This window comes from Zonotrichia leucophrys, chromosome 1A, assembly GCF_028769735.1.
Source record: "Zonotrichia leucophrys gambelii isolate GWCS_2022_RI chromosome 1A, RI_Zleu_2.0, whole genome shotgun sequence".
Taxonomy (NCBI): domain Eukaryota; kingdom Metazoa; phylum Chordata; class Aves; order Passeriformes; family Passerellidae; genus Zonotrichia; species Zonotrichia leucophrys.
Genome location: NC_088170.1, coordinates 47,058,089 through 47,078,206, shown reverse-complemented (window position 1 = coordinate 47,078,206; position 20,118 = coordinate 47,058,089). Strand labels below are relative to the sequence as shown.

Here is a 20,118-nt window from a genome sequence, read left to right as displayed (position 1 = left end):
TTTTTCCCTATAAGAGGAAATAATCAGAAAAAGAAGATAACTATTCTTTCCCATATAGGCATAGCAGCATGATTAATTCTGAGACAGTACCAATACTAAACACGGAAAATATTCTGAAATACAGATACAATTTACTTCAGGCCCAAACACAGCAAGCACAGTAATCTTCACACTACTTAAAGAATTTCACCTTTGTCTGTTACTGGTGATTATTGCCATCCAAACTTCCTCAGCCTCAGACCATAAATTCAGATAACATTTTGAGAATCACAAGTAAACTAAAACAGAAACTAAAAGGCTCCAAGTAATTCTGGCTATTAGTGATATGCAGAATACATACACCTATCTTATGGCCATCTGGAACAGTTTAAGTTTGACTACTGTTCTGTAAATGGATCAACAACAGCAAAAAGTTATCTCTTGACATGGAGTGACAACAAAGTACACAGATTCCTCATCTATCTCAGACCATCATTAGCTGCATTGCCTTTCAGCATGCAATGTAGAGTTGAAGGGAAGAGGGTATACAGAAAACAAATACACCTGGCAGCAGCTCATACAAGGGACTACTACAGCAACACTCAGGTCATTCTGCAAACACAGAAACACATGGGATCAGTTAGGTTGGAAAAGACTTCTGAGATCATTGAGTCCAACTTATGACAGAACACCACAATGTCAACTAGATCATGGCCCTAAGTGCCATGTCCAGTCTTTCCTTAAATACGTCCAGGGATGGTAATACTACCTCCCTGGGCAGTCCATTCCAACATCTGATCTTCCTTTCTGGGAAGAAATTCTAACCAACCTAAACCTCCTCTGGTGCAGCTTGAGACTGTGTTTGCTTGTCCTGGGAGAAGAGACCAACTCCCACCAGGCCACAACCTCCTTTCAGGCAGGTGTAGAGAGTGATAAGGTCTCCCCTGAGCATCCTTTTTTCCAGGCTAACACCAAAGACCCAGCCAGACTCTGAAGAGTGTAACTATAACAGTACAGCCACCTGTGAAAATCCCTCTCTACCCAGGAGAGGGTAAAGTGAAGATCAAAGGGAAAGGCTTTGATTGTAAAACTCACCAGGCCCCTCAACAGGCCTGAGAAGGTTTTCGAAGACTTTTGGAGCAGCTGTAGTAAAAGAACTGCCAGGTCAGGGGAGAAACAGAAGCAACACAGGCTACTTCTGTGATGGGGAGAGGATTAGAAAATCTCTAGGAGAGGAGTTCTCAGGGAGGACCTCTTTACATCTACTAGCCAGATTTGTCATAGATTAACCTTTTTTTAAAGAAGGTTCTAAATATCAAATACTGTGCTGCTGTTTAAATATTGAACTGATTAAGCTTTGTTCATTCGTAGGTTAACAGATTTTTATACCTGGGTCTATTTGGAACATTGTACATAAATCACTTCTTTAACTAATAGAATACACCTTTCAAACCCAGTAATATATTTTGAATAATTTCCATTAATCTATTCTGCACAATTTCTGTAGTCACACACTGTTATGCTGGAAGAAGACTGTATTTGTCATTCTTTCTAGCTTTGAAAAGAACCATTTAAGTTAACTCAAGCACTTTGCACTATTTTATAGACAGAATAAACAGGATCATTTGAAATCACAGTAATTGTAAGATGACTGTGCATCATAGAACAGCCAAGAAATGATATCTGGATTAATATCAAACAAAACAGACTTCTAACAGCAGATTAGCTACTTCTTGTTGGAAAAAAAAAAAAAAAAACAAACCAACAGACTCAAACACAAACAGCATAACAAACTACAGCAATCACTCACTTAGCCAGACAAAGGAAAGGAATTTCCGAAGTTTAAAATTAAATAAATAATCATGTAAAGTGGAAATGTCAACATAGAATACAGAAAACAAAAAGATAAAAATATTTAGGTTTTTACTCCAGAAGCATATAGTAAATAAAATAGTGGCCAGAAGACCATGTAAAATTGATCCCCACAGAGCTGAAAGAAGCATCCCTTTCTCTGAAGAACCACTCTTATCAGGAGACTGTTCCATGGAGGAGAAAGAGACAATTGAAGCTAGAAAATGATGGATAGCAATGACCTTTCTATCTGTAAAACATGGGCATATTTTAGGTATTTAATCTTCAGAATTGGATTATTATTAATCAATTATTCATGACAATTTGAATCTATGGTAGATGTTTTTTGTTTTCTTAAATATCACATAGCTAAGCTTCTGCTGGAGAAATGGAAAGGAGATTAAATTCTCACAAGCAAATAGTGTTCAAGACTGGCATTTTATTCCTTCCTAAACATTCCCTTCCCTGCATAGCAACACACATTGAAGATAACCTAGTGGCCTCTGCAAAAATCCTGCCTAAGTATTCTAAAATCCATCTTTATAGCCTTTTTTTCTCTAAGAGGGAAAAAAATCCCATACCTCTTCCAGAGAACAAAGAAGAGCATTGTGGTTACACAGAGCAGCAAAAACTGCTATGGCTTCATTCCTATAGCCACAGGTTACCCTGCTGCATGTTTAACATTCACTCCTCCTCACTTGCCAAGAGTGAGTGATAACAGAAGCAGAACCACTTCATTATGGGCCACCAGACCATACAATGAAAATAAGCAGAAGGTGTTTGCAGATATTTTAAATGCACTGCCAAAAAAGATAGCAGATGGACTTATTCTAAAACTCTTTCGTAAAGCAGAACTCCTACAGTCAGAAATAATATAAAAAATACGTATGCGCCTGTGAAGAGAAGGGAACAGGTATCAACATTTTCCAGAAGAATAACTGTGCTGAAAAATATGTGTCTTCCCAGCTGGGGGAACCACTATGGAAAGACTCCACTCATGTCCTAAAATTCAAGGATATGGATAGCAGTTGCCAAACTGGCTTTAGTTGATGACTAAAGCCAGTTTAACACACATAAAGCCACCAAGGATTTGGCAGTTTTTCCTGTTCTCAAATACTCTGTTAAAAAAGTACACCTTATTCCTAGTCTAACTGAACTTCCTGACATTATATTTAGTTCTCCCTTTGTCTTGCTATAGTTGAAGAACTGTCTTAACAAATTTTTGTTTGTTGTGGCATGCTTCTTAGGGACTAGGCAAAGTCCCTCTTTATTCCCTTTGTTAACACCAAGCAGATTGAATTCCAGGAGGTTTTCCACAACATGGCACGTTTTCAACTACTCCAGTCATTCCTGAGATAGTTGTGGTTCTCCCCTGACCCTTCCCCAACCGAACAATCTTCCAATAACAGTTATGCAAGTGTATTAACAATTACCACAGAAAGGTAATACAACTGCTTCCTTCTTATGCAGCCCTCATTGTTTATATGTCAGTACACAGTAATCTTTTGATTCTCAAACTCTCTTCAAAAACAATAAATTCTTTGGTTGAGGCTTCCCGTAAGATTAACCATTTACCCAGGATATTCTGAACATTTTCATTAATGGGGAGAAGGGATGCTCCAAAGGAGACAGGGAAAAGGCTAATCTGGAGAAAATCTCTGGAGGCTCAAAAAGGGAGCTTGAAAAAAAGAGTGAAAAGGCAAAGCAAGGTGAACGTAAAACATCTTACTGTGGAAAACGGGGGCAGTGTTTTAGTTTATTGATGTTGCCTGGTAAACTGAGTTCACAAGTGCAAATGAGAAATCATACATAATGAAGTCATTACAGGGGCTCTAACACTGGACTTCGTTGTTAGTGTGCCAGTAAATCTGACTGATTAATCTAATTCCATTTAACAGCAGGATAAAACAGCTGCAAACAAGGAAAACCTTGGAAATTAAATGCTGGAAACATTTATAAAGTAAAAGCTAATGCTAAGACAAATGGAGTATGTATCAACTGTGGGGATGGAAAACAATCTGTATGGGAAAAAAAGAAACTGAATCATTAGAATAGTACGGAACAGTTGTGAAGTATGCGCTGTCTAAAACAATTTTTAGAAAGAGTTTTAAAATATACTGTAATAATCAAAACTGTTTACTTCTAACCTCAAACTTCTTTCAATATACAACAGTCTGTGAACTTTAGTTTGGTGGGGTAATAGATCTGGTTGAATCAAGACCATTTTGAGCTACAATACTTATTTTTTACATGGAATACCCAAGTAACTGTTTGTGATAAGAAAGTTTATGTTTATTTCACTTGTTCTAGTTTTCAAACTTGGATACTAGGTATATTGAGTTGTAAAACTTCTGCAAACTACAAAATGTATAACTAGTCAAGCACGGTTCCTCAATTTTTAAAAGGAGAACAAACTTCCCTACTCATAAGCCTCACACCCCCCCAAAAAAAAACCCAAAAAGAAACTGCTTTGACTTCATCATTTTTGTTTCTTCCATGTAGAAAACTTTAAACTAAAGGTTATCTGAAGCAAGGAGAGGTTTGCATCATAGCATCTAATCAAATATGACTCATAATAAAGCCTCTACTACACACTTATTAAGACTGTGTTTTAGAAACTTACAGCTTTCAGCTAAACTTGCTTTCCACAAAGTCAGAGTGCTACTCTGACTCAATGTCAGAGTAAAGCTACTCATGACTCCAGGATGACAACAGTCATGCACACTGAAATACATTTTATCCTATCTTCCCCCTTTTCCTTTTTTGTTTTTTTTTTTTTTAATTCAGCAGCAACTAACCCTTCCATCATATATTTATAACTGCATATAATCATCAAGTCACTTCACCAGAGGTTTCCACTATCTGCTGCAAATTCTACTATATGTTGAAAAACAAGTATCATTTCCTCACACTCCCCAGTGCAGCCACTGCAGTATGTCTTGGTGGTGAACACATTAGAGGACACACAGAATCACCCTACAGTCCTCAAGGATTTGGGAATAAGGAAACTTCTAGGAAGAAGGAATGAGAAGAAGGCTATTCCAAAGCAGAAGATGCCATACATATCCTCAACATAAGCACAAAGCAATTGCTTGTCCACGGACAGTTAGATCTAAAACAATAATCTTTTGGAATGAAGTAAATCTTAAGTAAACTCTCAAGCTGTGCAGGACAATTCTCCCTGTTTATAGCCCTTTGAAAATTATTTTAAATCATCAGATTTAAATATAATTATTTTAAATAATCAGATTTAAATATCTGATATGGTAAATTCAAGTTTCCTGTAAAGGATTGAGATAACTATTCAATATATTAGAGGTGTAAGCATATACTGGGATTTTTAATTTTAAATTAATTATTTAGGAGAAAAAAAAAAAAAAGGATTAACTAAGATTTGAAAATAATTTCAAATACTAACACAAAGTTCCAGAGAAGATAAATGTATAGATAAGACTAAAAAACAACTAAGCAAAAAAACAAAACAATTGAAAAAGCAACCTAAAAAGAAACAGATAATTGCAGCAAAAAATCACTAGTTTTGGTAACAGTAGGTTCAGAAATATGAATTTACCCCACTGTCAACAGTACAATGTGCATTGTAAAGAGAGACTAACACTGAAATGTGTGATCAGACAACCTCAAGAGAGCTGAAGCACCACTCTGCATTTAGTCCATTTTGTTTCTGAATCCACCCAATAATTAGAGAATAGTTCCTTATGCTGCCCCTCCCTAACAACTAACGTTCAAGTATTCACAAATTTTAGAGCATCACAGAGTATTACCTCTGGCAATTGACAGAAATATTTTTGCCTTAAGAGGGTACAATGGATAGCATATGATCTTCAGTCCAAGACAAGAAAATTGGAATGATCTTGCATACCTTTTTATGTTTCAAAGCTTACAGGACATACACTAGGAATGTGGAGCTGTAAAAATTAATTTAAAAACTCCACAGTTCCATAGCATGGGTCTACTACTTCAGGACTCAAAACCCTTGAAAAAACTTACACCTGACCACTACTCAGTGCATGTGGAAGCACAGTTTACTCTGCTGCTTATATATATGCATTACCTGGGAAATTGAGGGTGATGATACCTAGCACAGCTGCATACATGCAGTACTAACTATTGTACTATTAATGAGAAGAATGTAACACTAAGGCTTTAAAGGCTTAGATGCTACAGAGGTCTATACCATACTGTACCACTCGAATCACACCTTTCTTTATACTTGTTGCTTATGCATGCTGACAGGAGTCAATCTGGGAAATAAATTCAGTAGATGTGCATTAGAGTAGCAACACAATTGCATTTGACACACATTTAACAGAGTCAACAGGCAGTATCCCATTACACTGTGAAAGCAAGCCTCAGCGGCAGCAATTTGTTCTGGAAATACTTACTTCTGATGAGGTCACCATCAGTGCGATTTCCCCAGATGGACTGCTCTTGTGTCTCTGCTTGTATACTCTGATTACTGGAAGGCTGGTTTATGTCTTTATCTTCTGCCACAGCAGTCTCTTGGTCAGTTTTTCCTAAGTCAAAAGAAATTTCAAAATATTATTTTTACAGTTTTTTTTTCTCTATGTGAGTAAAATTAATTTTGAAAATTAAAAGTAAGATGGCATACATTATAACTCGTCTTAGCATCACCTTTTGTTTCCTTAGAATTAAGTTCCAATAAAGTTGATTTTCCAATTGTTTTCTAGCCTAGATCTTTATAATTTCTCATTAATAAAGACTTTTAGTCATATTGTATCCAATTGTGCAAAATAATACTCAGCAACTCAGCAGCTTATGTAACAAATTATATTTTTGGGGGGGGTGAGGTGTTTTCTTATTTAGTTACCTTCCACGAAGTTTTCATATAAAAATTTTAATAGCTTTGTCACACAAAAAGCCATTATTTTTTACCCACATACATGTGGGTCTAGCACATAAAATCTATAGTAATTTCACAAAATTTTGTTCTCTATTTTTTATAATTAAACACATAATCAAAGACAAATGCAGTTGAAACTTCCAAAGTGACTAGTACAAAAATTCAGAAAATTATTAAACCACAATTACCTATTTTTTGTTGAAAAATACTTTTAAAAAGCCACTGCTGATTAAAAGTAAACATTTAGCCAAAAATTTAAAAAAAAGTATTTCTTCTCTCCAAGCATTCATAAGATGCAGGGAAAACTCCATAGTAAGGTTATTTGAAGGATTCTTCAGCTTATTTCACAATGTAACAGATGTTGTTTTGATGATGTTGCCAGTTATCACAAGACCAGAATTTCCTCAAACCAAGGCAAGTGACAGTTTTCATCTTCACTGTCAATGCTTTAATAATCAAATCCACACACACAAATCTTTCTCTTCTTGATTGTTCCAGGTTTTTCCTACTGGCATTCAAGGAAATATCTCTAAATCTGGATTTACTTTGTTCATTATTCACAGCAACAGATAATCAGTTTATATTACTCACTCACGGGATATGTAAAACACTAAATATTTTCATAATGAGTATTTTTTTCAGTATATGTACAACATTTATTATTTACAATAAACCTAGATGAGCAACTACTGAAAAGTCTGTTAACTCTATTTATTTGTTTCAAACAAATACATTTATAAAACCTATATTACACTTTCATATACTATATCCTCTAGTAAAGCAATTTTTCCAGTCCTGAGACACAGAAAAATCACTTTTTGCTACTGTAACATAGTAAAGATTAGTTTCTTATGTAACCCATAGCGCTTTGATTTTAAATCCTAACTTTCTGCCTTTGTTATCCACCCTATTAAATTGAGGCACAGGACATCACTCAAAATAATACATGCCATCTTGTGTGTATAGTAGCATATGCCTTCAAGCACTGCTGCTCCCCTTCTATCAATTTCCACCTCTGAAACGTCTGACCTAGCTACCTCCGTGCTACTTTGCTCTCAGTCCTCCCTCCCACCAACAACTTGTCAGTATTTGCTCAAGCCCATCCTGAGAGGAAATGTTTCGCTGGGATTGGTGTAGTTATTGAAATGAATGGGAAGATATTGACTTTAATGAGTTTTGCTCCTTGCCCTCATGACTTAATATTACCTAGATACTCATCCTATTAACATTAAAAAAACAACAAAAAATCAAAACAACAACAAAAAACCCAAACCAACCAAACAAACAAACCCCCTAAACCAAAACAACAACAACAATGCAAAATACAGTTTTTCAACCCCTTTGACAGACATCAGATACAAATTATTTCTGCCTGGTATCTATCAAATACAAAATGACTGTATTGAAAATTTAGCTGTATGATGTGACTGTATGATGATTTAACCTGTGCAGTTAAGTATTAGGTGCAAATATGTTTCAAAAGTGTTTGAAAAGTGTTCTGGAATAGACTGAATAAATATAAGTAGTGTCTTGACAGAGCTAGTGTAAAAGAACTCTGCTGTCAACAAACACTAAGCTTAAATGAACTATTTTATGAGATTTTGCTCTTAAATTACTTGACTATATTGATGGCACCAAAATTACAATATATACCCAGCAGTGCTAGTACAGACCCAGAGAGTAGCTGTATACAATACTCTCATATAGGATATGACTTTGCAGAACCCTATTATTTCATGTAGTAAACAATGAATGGCTATAAGGAAACAATAATGTTAATATTATGGGGCCCTTAGTGCTCTAGATTACATTTTTATCTAAGAAATCTGAAGGAGTGCAGAATACAATCAGTCATCATTATTCATATGAATTTATTTTTCATCCCTCTTCTTGTTTTCAGTTCAGTATTTTTTCTGTTTTCTCCTTCTCATTGTCCAGGCTGTATGTGTATTTTTCATGTGCATTTTTATTTTCCTAGCTGGATATAGTAAATGGCCTGTCAAGACCATGTAAACAATAGTAGAAGTTAACAAGAAAAAAGAAGCACCATTAAAAAGTTAAACAGAAACGATGTTGCAATTGAGCAGCAAACAATTTTGCTAGAAAGTTCAAAACAATTAACATTAATTTGATCTACTGAATTCACATGAAGACTTCCCTGTAATTGCACATAACAGAAACCTACACCATTAAACACCTGTTTGGTATCTTACTTGGCACTCCAGGATTACCCAGTGGAGCAGCTCATCCTGACAGATGCTGCTCTGTGGTGTGCCCAGCTCACCCTGGGCAGCAGCAGCTAAGGACATGCAGCCTCTCCTCCCTTGCCCAGCCTCCAGCAGGACAAGGGGAGAGAACAGAAAGACCGAAGGGAAGAAACTTGTGAGTCAAGATATAGTTTAATAAGTGAAGAAAAGAGGAAGGAAAAGTAAAACAGGAGATGCAAAGGCAATCACTCATCATCTCCCACAAGTAGACCAATGCCCAAACTAGTCTCTAAGCAATGGCCACCTCCCCTGAAACCTCCTCCCCTGTTTTTATTGCTGAGTGTGACATTCTATGGAGTTGAATAGCCCTCTTGTCAACCTGGGCCAGCTGCCTGGATCGTGTCCCCTCCCAGTCCCATGCCTATCTGCAGTCTAGTCACTGGAGAGAAAAGTGGGAAAAGAGAAAACCTTGACTGATGCTGTGCAAGGGCTGCTCAGCAATAGCCAACCCACTGGTGTGCTATCAACCTTGCTTGAGTCACTGATCCCAAACACAGCGCCACAGGGGTTACTATGAAGAAAATTAACCCCATCACACCCAGACTTAGTTCAATAGGGCTTTAGAAGTAGTAGACCTTATGATCTCTTTTATATATTTGAGCATTTTTTCATAAATCGCTTCTGGTGCATCACACTACTGAAAACAGGCGCACACTGGTGTCTTGATTCAGTTGCTTTTTCTTGAATATGTATCATGTCTCAGTTTTTGTACAAAGGAATTTATTACTTATTCCCTTATAACAAACAGTTGAAAACGGGATCATATTTTCTTTTTTTTAATATTAGAGGTGCCACTACAACATACCAATTACAACAAATCACACATGAAGACAGCCTCAAGACTATTCCTGTCTTTTGTCAATTCCATTACTTTTATGTTAGGTACCTAAGAATTTTCACAACAGTAGTTTATGAAGAATCAACACAAAGACCTTACTCTGACAGAAATACTAATGACTGGATCTGCTCATAGAAAAGCATGACTTTTTTTTCCACTGCATCTTCAAGTAACTTTGTAATACTTTTCTGTTTCAATCAAGTTTACCCTTAAGAATTCTTTCTGTAAGACTTCCTTAGTATTTTAGCTTCTGCTTCCTTTAGCACACCCTTCCACTCTCATGTGGCTAACCTCCAATACTGACAGCCAAGAAAAAAAAGAGATGCTCTTCTTAACAGTTCAAATAATGGAAAGAAAAGACTCATTATGTTCTGAGTCTGGCAGAGCTGAAGTATAAATCCAATCTCTCTTCAAAACCACAGTAAGTTACTCTAGGTCATGTCACAAAAGCAACACAGACTTCTTACCTACCACAGTTCAGCCCCAAACCAGCAACTTGTGTGGCTCTGTACTTCCCCTAAACTAACAGCAGTGCCAAGGCTGAAAAGCTTCTAGTCAAAAGCCCCAGGGAGTGACACCCACACAGAACACCCTGTGATTTATTCTGAAGGTAAGCATGGGCAGAAACTCTGCTTGCCCAGGGACTAATGCAAGTTTAAGGTTTAAATAGTAAGAGATATGACATGCTCGCAAACTGTAGAGTTTGAGATGGCTAAAAGCCAAATCATACCTATGTTACAGAAAACTGGTAAGCCACTTAATGAAAAAAATTAAAATTTTAATCACATCTCAAAGTTACTGCTTCATTAAATAAGCGAAAAAACTGAATTACTGCTTTTTCTCTCTGGAATTACTTAAATACATATAAATCAATTCTATAGTACATACATTCATTTTACCATAATTTTGTTATATTTATTTTTAAATTACACAGAAATACACATATTCCATAGAATAGAAATCTGTTTTCACCTTTAAGACTATTGTAATATTGATTGTTAACTTTTGTTCTAGTTTGGAGAATGCCTCTGGTTACACACACTCCTTTGCAACATGTCAAATACATTCTGCAAGACTCCACCAACTGAATAATGTCAGCAGTCTGGATTAGCAACAACACTACTATTACAACAGCCCCATCAAAAAGTAAACTTAACAAATAGTCAGCTGTCAAGAAAGACCCATGTATATTAGGCAAAACTGTTATACAGGGCAATCTTCCCAGATTACTTCTAATTCTGCATCCTATGCCTTTGGAAAGTTGTTGGAACATATGTCAAACTGATTCCTGAAAAATTCCTAGACCATTCCCGTGAATAATCTCTCTTTTCAGAGCTACATTTGTGTATCTTTCTCTGCATTGTAAATTATATTAAGTGAGGATGAAATTAATACACAAAAGTGATAGAAAAATATAGGTAATGGATGTTTGAAGAATGAATTTGCAAGACAGAGCTCAAAGAGCTCAAGTCTGACAAATAACCAACTTTTCTTCTCTAAGGGTTTGTCTATTCATACATTCACATAGCAGCTGCCCCCAAGAGCCACACCACTTCTTCTTGTTCAGAAATGGGTCTCTGTGATTTAACACATGTGCTATCATGTATCATGAAGCATACAACATACACAAAACAAAAATGGAAACAAGTGCCCCCATTAAGTGCACGTCCTCAGAGTTTGACTGGCAGCTGATTTCTGTTCATTAGATGACACATAACCTTATATACTGACTCAGCCATCTCTTCCAAGAATGTGAATCATTAGAGTGCATGACCAGCAAAATGACAAACTGGACTTGAGAAACAGGTTTAGAGTTTGTCTATAAAATTTAGGAGCTTGCATATAAAATGAATTTAATGAATACTGCTGCAACAACCAAAGCCTTTGCCACTATGACATTCATTTTCTGTTCACCAGCAAGGTGGTGGACTGCTCCAAACAGCATGTAAAGAAAAAAACAACTGTTGGAAGAAGTTTCTGGAAACCTGAGTGCATCATTCTCATCAAGGAGAGAGAAATAAGCAAAATGGACTGGCACAGTGATCACTGATCTCCAAAAATGCAATCACAAATGGTGGTCCAACAGTTTTGTTGTGTGGGGGCAAAGGAAAGATTTGGAAGCAAAATTACTTAGGCACCTAAAAGTTACTAACAAAGTTACTTAGGCACCTAAAGCTGACCTAGTTGTTGGGATGAACCATCAGAAGGCCTGATGCAGATGCAGAGTTAAAAATAAATGTGCCAGGTTCAAATTATCCCAAATGAAATTTTGTCCTTCAAAGGAAAGACCAATTACAAAAGAAAATCAATTGCCACAAAACATAAACACAAACACATAAGTATATCTACGAGGAATAAAAAAAGTCAAAGAATGTTCCCAAAAGGAAATGTAACAATCAGTTCTCTGCCTACAATTGTTGGGAGGGATTGAAGAGCATGTGGCAAACACTGCATTTTGAACACTTCCTTTGTTCATTAATAACCTTGCTGGCAAGGAACCACTAAGGATGCTACTTCCTACTGAAAGTTCCACTGTTCACAACAATAGCACAAAGAAACCCTGATAAAATCACATTTCACAGTGTAATCATTAACAGTAACGCCTACCATCAACTTCATGAAATGCCTAAAACTTTTAGGCATCTTATATAACAAATAAATTCAACAGTTGGTGTAACAGAACACCTATTCCAGCATTTACCTGAAACAATCTCATTTCATTAATGACATCTAACTAATACTAATAATCCATGACTTATGGAGTTGGAAGCCTCCAATTAGATGTTTGTTTTAAAACTTAAAAAGAAAAAACTTATTCGCATTAATTTAATTTCAGTGGCTTTCACTTAAGTATCTTCTTGTAACTTTCAACAGCTCTAGAAGTGTCACAGAAAAAAAAAGATTCTCAAAAATTAGAGCAATTTAACTGAGCAATTTTTTTGAAAACTCTTACACAGGATTTTCCAGGTGCACGCTATGGAATAACTATGAAAGCACTAGAAGTTTGACAGCCATGAACAAATTTGAGTCACGATAAATTAAAAATGGACAGCAATGTGCAAATAGGTATTCTGCATTATTTTAAGTGTTAAAAAGGTCAGATACATAAGTGAAGTCTTTTCACAAATAATCATACTAATTATACAGTCAGTTATGCATGTGTGTCATTCATCCAAAGAAGTTTCACATGTATACAAAACCAGTTTCATGGAAGCGCTAAGCAATACTTGGCAGCTATGGCTGTACTAGCAATGGCCAATAAAACTGGGCCTGTACAGTGAAAGAGTTAACTTTAAGAATACTCCATGTAATACATGTTCCAGGGGCTTTCTACTTTGAACTAGTTCTCAGATATAATCTTAAAGATTCAAGGCTTACTAGTGGCTGGAGTGTATTAGGCACATTCCTGCAGCTTTCACATTATTTTGAGCAAAAGGAATCCCATCCAGGTCACTCCCTAGGATCACTCCACAATGCAAATCAAAGTAGAGGCGAACAGATTTACTTCAAAACTGCATGGCTGATCCAAATAAAAAAAGTAGGATAACACACTCATTGCTGAATGTTACTTACTAGGGGAAAAAAAAAAAAGAAAAAAAAAGAAAAGAAGTGTTTAAAGCAAAGAGAAATCTAACTTCTGAGAGCCCAGAGCTGAATTTAAGGAGAATTACTGTGATATAAAATAAACCTGTGATGTAAGATGGAACAAAAAAATTTCAAACTTGATACAAGGCCTTTACAGTCAACTCTATGAAATACAAGTCTATCACACCCATGAGGGCATGAATCACTTGACTGGAACGGTATGCACGTGAAACTGAAAGCAGACATATGCTTTCATGACAAACTAGAGTCAGACATCTATTTACCAAAGTTTTAGATATTTTAGTCAGTAATATTAAATAAATGCCTCAGTACTGGCACATAGCAATGAAACAAATTAATACAGATTCTCTCAGTTCTTGTCAGATAGCAAGCGGGGATAAAATTATAGAGGAAATAGTTGGTAAGTTTGAGCAATCTGAGTACACTGGTTAACCGTTAAAATAAAAATATATTACTCATAACGCTGAGGCATTGCTGGTAAAGTGGAATAATTGTTGTGATAGCAATCACTGTTGCCTCAAGAACGTCCAAACATCCCCTGCATTAAGTCTTTTGTCACCCAATCTCATCTAGCCATCAGATTCCTTTCGTGTTCCTCATCATGAAAACAGTTAAGCACTGAAAACATGAAGATTAGAATCACATTCTTGAAGAGGAGAACTTTGTACATATTCTGAATGGAAGTATTAGTTGCTGCATATAGTTTCTTGAGATACCAAATCAGAGCTGCATCTCCATCCAGCAACAGTGAGATGATTTGCACGAGAGAGAACACTCACTTGTGGAATCTGATTCTTGATATTTCTACTCAATTTCTCCATCCTCCCCACCCCATTAAAATAAAAAGTTCTAGTGAATTTCCATCATCCAAAGATTTACTGTAGTGAAATTATCAGTCTCAAGTTTGTAACAAGTTGTTAATTATTGGTTTTATTTACTTTTTTAATTGAGAAACCAAATATTATTCCTTCGTTATTCTAGCTTACAGTTACCAAAAAGCAAAGATAAAAGCATTCCAAATAATCTATAGATGACAGCCCTGAATTCTCTCTTGTTTATTTCTCTCGTGATTTATTCAAATGCAGAGGTCTTTTTAAAAAAAAAAATCATACCCATAGTCCAGGCAATAATCACACCATCATTTTGAATATGTTAAACATTTTCCTTAAAGCATAGAGTCCAATGGTCATGAATTGCAACATTCCTTCCTCAGGGACATTATTTTGATACCTATGAGTTGAGAAATACCTGATCACAATCAAATTGAAGTGGTCTGAGCAGAGACATGACACTATTCACTGACTACATCACACAAGTAGATGGGATCATAATTTGGTTCCAAGGTCCATGAGTAAGGGAAGAAAGAAGGCATCGCTAGGATCTTGAACAAGGGTGCACAAGCAGAGCTACACTTTTGGAAGGATGTGGCAGAAATTAACATGCTTGCAGAAATTACATTAAACCTTCCACCCTGCAGTGTGTCTCTCAGAGCAGCAGACCACACTGACATAGATAATGGTTTACGGACTGAAGTTGAATTTTGACATTGCCACAAAAGAAGATGCCATGATTTCATTTGCTCTCTCTCACAGCCCACTAATTGTGGATGGGTGGCATTCAGATTCTCACTAATATTTATGCATTTATTGAAAAATGAACTAACAAGGAAGAACAGTGACAGGGGATATGTTGAGAGAGCATAATGGTTAAACTAGCACAGAAAAATTCTTTTAAATTGTGAAAGCTAGAGCATATCACATCTGTAGGCCAAATTGCACCTCAACCCAGTTTTCACCATGTCCACAACTGATGAATATTCCTGCATACTGCCTAAGCCTTATTAAGTTTGCCTGGTCCTTAGTTATGCTGTGGGATAGCTATTTTTGAATATTCAAAATTCAACTGAAGTTTCTTTTCCTTTCTTCACCATCTGAATGTATATGATAGCAAGCAAAAGGAACACTTTGTTCATCTGGATTTCTTGATGATACCTCACAGAACTACACAAGAGGAAAAGTTTGTTCCCAGGACAAGGTGTCTGTATCAGTTAAACATATATAAAGCACATTAAAGTATGCTGTTACAAATGAGAAATTCCTTCTTATTAGAATGCACTTAATACTTTATTATACATACAAGATAAGCCATCTTTTCCTGATTAGGGAATCTTTAATTCTAGGTCAACCCAGATTTCAGATATCTCACTGTAAATATATGAAGTCATTTATAGGTCAATAATATGAATTTCAATCAAAGCTTTTAAAATTATCACCAAATTCTAGAGAAGTCAGTGTAATTTTGGATGTCCTGGGGACACAACAGAAGGACAGGGGCTGTTGAAAGTCCCAGACATACTATCTTAGTTTTTCAGCCCTGGAATCCTGGAATATCTGAATTACCTTACTCTGTAACCACACACCACAAAGCTGACAACAGAAATGCTGGAATATTGACTGGAAATGTTATGAACTCACCTTTTCCTCTTTCCACCCCCACTTCCCCAACAAACTTAGACTAGAAAAAAGCAACAAATATCCACATTAAAAATCCATGTTATCCTTATAAATTCATTAGAATAAAAATAATGTATTTGAATGCAGAATTCTGCTTTGTTTTTATGTGAACTCTACATAAGCTTTAAGCCTGTGCCTTGATAGGTGTGGCCAGTGAACAAACCATAATCATAATGCTTATTTGTACCTTACTGATCCCTCAGAAAGCTGGGAGGTTTAATTGTGTCATTTAGATTTTCTGCACATTACTTGTCAGGGACAAATCAGTTTGTTTCCTTACTTTTCATTTTAAAAAAACATGTATTTACAATCATACATAGGACTTTCCCTTCATAGTAAACACTATGTTTGAAGTGGTACTGTGAGAATGAAACCACTTCCATGCTAGTTATTTCACTGACTTACCACTTCAGTAACCTTGATGTATGGCCTACATGCAGAATTTAACCAGTGTGGCTGGTTGACCACATGGCAAATCAAAACAACACACTGAAAATAAACATATATCACAGGTACTGATGGTTCTGGCAAAAATGTGATTCTAGCAGTTCAGTTCTGCATGCTTGATCTTCTGCATTTAATCTCTTTTATTATTATTTTTTACTGTTTAGAAGTTATGAGTCATTCTCTAGAACAAAAAAAAGCCCCAAAACCCATCCAACAATAAGATAAGTATAAGCCAACTTGCTAAACCCCCTTGCCAAAACATTTTTCACTTAGCTACAGATCCTTTCTGGTTTCTGAAACAAGTCTTCAGCTTTGATTACACATAGCTATTGATTTTCTTAGTTATAAAAACAAGACTGCACTTTTAATCCACAGTTGCACAACTGTATTACCAGGCTCAGCTCCAGTTAACCAGTTATGAATAAAGTTACAGTTCTTGAACAAGATTATTTGTCTGTTTTTCAGAGACTTTTTAAACTCCTGTCAGAATTCTGGAAAATCGTAGCTGTAAATAAATAAACAAAGAAAAGTCTCATCTTCACAGACCAGGACTTGAGTGGCAAGCTTCCCAATTTTGAGGATAACCTAAAACATACTTTGTCAAACTTCTCTACATGAAGGTGATCAGAGTATCAGTGTATTTTGTTCAAAAGCAAATAAGACATAAATAATTTATCTTTAAGATGAACATACTTTTAAATAACCTTTTGAACAGCTGTTACGAAACAAGTTATATTCTCAGAGACTGATTTTAGCTGCAGCATCACAGAGTAATCTAAGAAAACAGCAAAGTGACTTCCAACCTGAACAAGGCTCTCACTATTGGATCAAACTTCCATAATTAACTTCAAAACCAGGAAGGGCAGCTTTACAGGAAAGAGTTTCTAAACACAAACACAAAGGTGAGAAAAACAAAAGCGATATTTAAGGAGCAACATCTGCCTCTGAATGACTGCAGTTTTTCAGGTACTGAAAATCAGGGCTGAGAGCAGCAAAATTTTTCCTTACTTTTTTTTTGTTATTAATTTTTTCATGGGAATTTTGGGTTAAAACACTAAAATGGTGAAGCGAAAGTGCTCCAGAGATACACTACAGAAGGGAGGGGCAAAAAAAGAGGGGTTAAAACCCACTAGTCAAATCAGTAAATGTATCATTCAAATACAACGCGCAACAATTACAGAGAAACTTTAAAGCAACTTACCTCGAGGGAGAGAGATCAAAGAGCTGTTTTCAGTCGGAGCTTGCTCTGGCCCTCCAGGCCCCGGAGGAAGAGGTTCTCTCACTTGGGACATCTGCCAGCTCTCTCGCCAAGTAACAGAGAGCCTGCACCCCTCTGCAACAAAACTAACACGCGACCCTGAAGGAACAAGCAAATGAAAGGACTCGTTAATGTATTTTACGCAGGAAACTCACGGCTCGGGGCGAGGGACCGAAGAGGGACAGTAGGGAAGCGGCGGGAACTTTCCGGCGCGGCGGCGGGCGCGCCCCCCGCCCCCTGCAGCGAGCACCCGCGGGGCCGGGGGCGGGAGCGGCCTGAGGGTGCTCGGGGGGGCCCGGCTGCCGCGGCGGAGCCGGCCGGCAGAGCGGCGCGCCTACCTCCGCATTTCCTCCGCTCAGCTCCGCTCCGCTCCGCCCGGCCCTGCGCCGCGCCCCGGCCGCGGGAGCTCCGCGCCGCTCCCGCCCCGCCGCCAGCCGGCCCGGCCGCCGCCTCCTCCGCGCCGCGCCGCGCCACCCGCCCCGCTGCCGCGGGCCTTCCCCCGTGAGCGGCGCGCACAGCCTGGCACTCACACCCGCTGTCCCACCGCCGCCGCAGTCACTCCTTCTCCATCATTTCCGGACAATGAAACAGCCCGCTCCGGCTGCCGGCGGCTGCGGCTCGGGGCGGCCGTTGTGCAGCTCCTGCCGCCCGCCAGCGAAGGGCCCGGGGACTGGGCTGGGCTGGGCTGAGCGGGGCCGGCCGGCCGCGGGGCGCCGCGCTGGCCCCGGCCGGGCCTCCAGCCATGGAAATTCCCCCAGGAGACCGTAACCCGTCAGACAGAAGTAGGCAAGAAGGGAAAAAAAGCCCCAGGAGAATGTGAAAGGGAGGCTTTCGAGGCCGGGCAGGGTGTGCAGCTCAGCGCTGGCAGCGGCGCTGGTTCCCGGGCTGGCCGCCGTGCCGCGGATCGCCCGCCACCGGCTGCGCCTCGGAGCGCGGAGCGGCACGTGGGGCACCGCGGGCCCCGCAGGCTCCGGCGGGCCCTGCTGCGCGTACCGCCCTTCTGCCCCTGCCCCCGACTGGCATCGTGCACCTATATCCATTGAAGGGGCTTCACAGCGGGCACACAGAAATACTCAAAGAACACGAGGAATAGAACAAGCAGTTTTCAAAAGTAGAACCATTAAGTGCAAACTACTTCCTCTGCTACCAGCTGCCAAGTAGTGTTACCGGGACTTTCTCCATATAGGAAATAACACTTCTTTCCCACGGCACAGTGTGATGTGATCATCAGTGTTATGCTCTGTTCTTGCCCACAGCCTAGGGTACTGCGATTATTGCTCACACATGTGCTGGTGTCCATACATGCTTTGCCTTGCTTATGGGAACACAGTATGTCACCTTTTTCAACCAAGTTGTCCAGGTTTAAAATGTATTTTCCTTAAAGTTTACAAGCAGATTATCTTATTATGGTTTAGTAAATATGCTAGGTTTACTGGTATGTCTCATGACAGTGAGATATCTAAATATATTTTTTGAGAAACAAAAGTAGGAATATGAAATATACAAGTTATAGACTGTCACCATCCTAACATGAGAGACTGTATTATAACTGATAGATATTTATTTTGATATCATACATGCTAAGCAATATGCTCAGTTTTTAAACTTTAACTTCTTAAAGTTTAGCCTTTCCCTGACATGCTTGCAAAACAACCAGGATGAAGTGTAAATACCTGACTAGGAGCCAGTTCTATGTGAGCTCCACACCCTTCAGAGCTAACTCTTATTTCAGAAGTCATCAGTAATTTTGCACCACTCTACAGCTTTATTTTTGTCAATATTGGTGCAGAAGTGTGATGAAAGGTGCACATGCTTTCCTCTGAAAAATACTACAATTTTTTAGTATTTCAGTAACCTAAGGTGTTTTTTGGTGCAGCATAGTTTTTCTTTAAATATTTATATAGAGAATGGGGGAGAAAAAAAATGTTTTATGTAGAAAAGAAGCTGTGTGAAAAAAATTCATTTGGGGCCAACAAAGATATTATTTTACTGTGTAATAATAATGTTGGTCTCTATATCTACACTTTTCATCTATGCAAACATTGCATAACTTTCCACATTCCCCTCCTTGCTGTCCTGGGGGCAGAGTGATCAAAACATAAGGTAGAATGACTTACCTCAAACTCCCAAGTGAGTCAGTAGGAGAAGAAAGGTTATGACTCACTCTCAACATACAAGCTTGTGTTTTTCTCTCTGAAACTGGAAACATCGAGGAGAGCTGTGGGACGAGCAATAATTTAGCCAACCACACCCTGCTTCCAAACTATTTCATTGGATAATAAATGCCTATGGAGAGCTGATACCACCCAGGGTTGGTATTTCGGTGGGTTTTTTTAACCTTATCTGTGAAACCCACATGGTAAACTCCCATGACGTTCAGTTTATCTTCTTTAAAAAGGTGATGGGACGACATCACCCTGACAAGGTTCAGTTGTAGAGTTTAAAGCTCTAACTAAGTGAATTTACAGGATCTTCAG

General features: G+C 38.1%; 1 protein-coding gene across 3 annotated transcripts in view; it reads right to left on the bottom strand.

Moving 5' to 3' along the window:
* MDFIC (MyoD family inhibitor domain containing) overlaps positions 1-19,831 on the bottom strand; it is a 51,974-nt gene extending 32,143 nt beyond the window's left edge. Inside the window, exons 1-3 of one of the 3 annotated variants that reach the window (XM_064702677.1) lie at positions 19,759-19,831; positions 17,585-17,740; positions 6,234-6,365 (exon numbers count right to left, since the gene is read on the bottom strand). In XM_064702677.1, the coding sequence (XP_064558747.1) occupies positions 6,234-6,365; positions 17,585-17,675 (223 nt within the window). In that variant the 5' untranslated portion in view covers positions 17,676-17,740; positions 19,759-19,831. Of the gene's footprint in view, positions 1-6,233; positions 6,366-17,584; positions 17,741-17,979; positions 18,035-18,173; positions 18,540-19,758 lie in introns of those variants that run through there. The other 2 variants (XM_064702678.1, XM_064702679.1) reach the window with 2 other exon arrangements.
* Between the last annotated feature and the right edge of the window lie 287 nt (positions 19,832-20,118).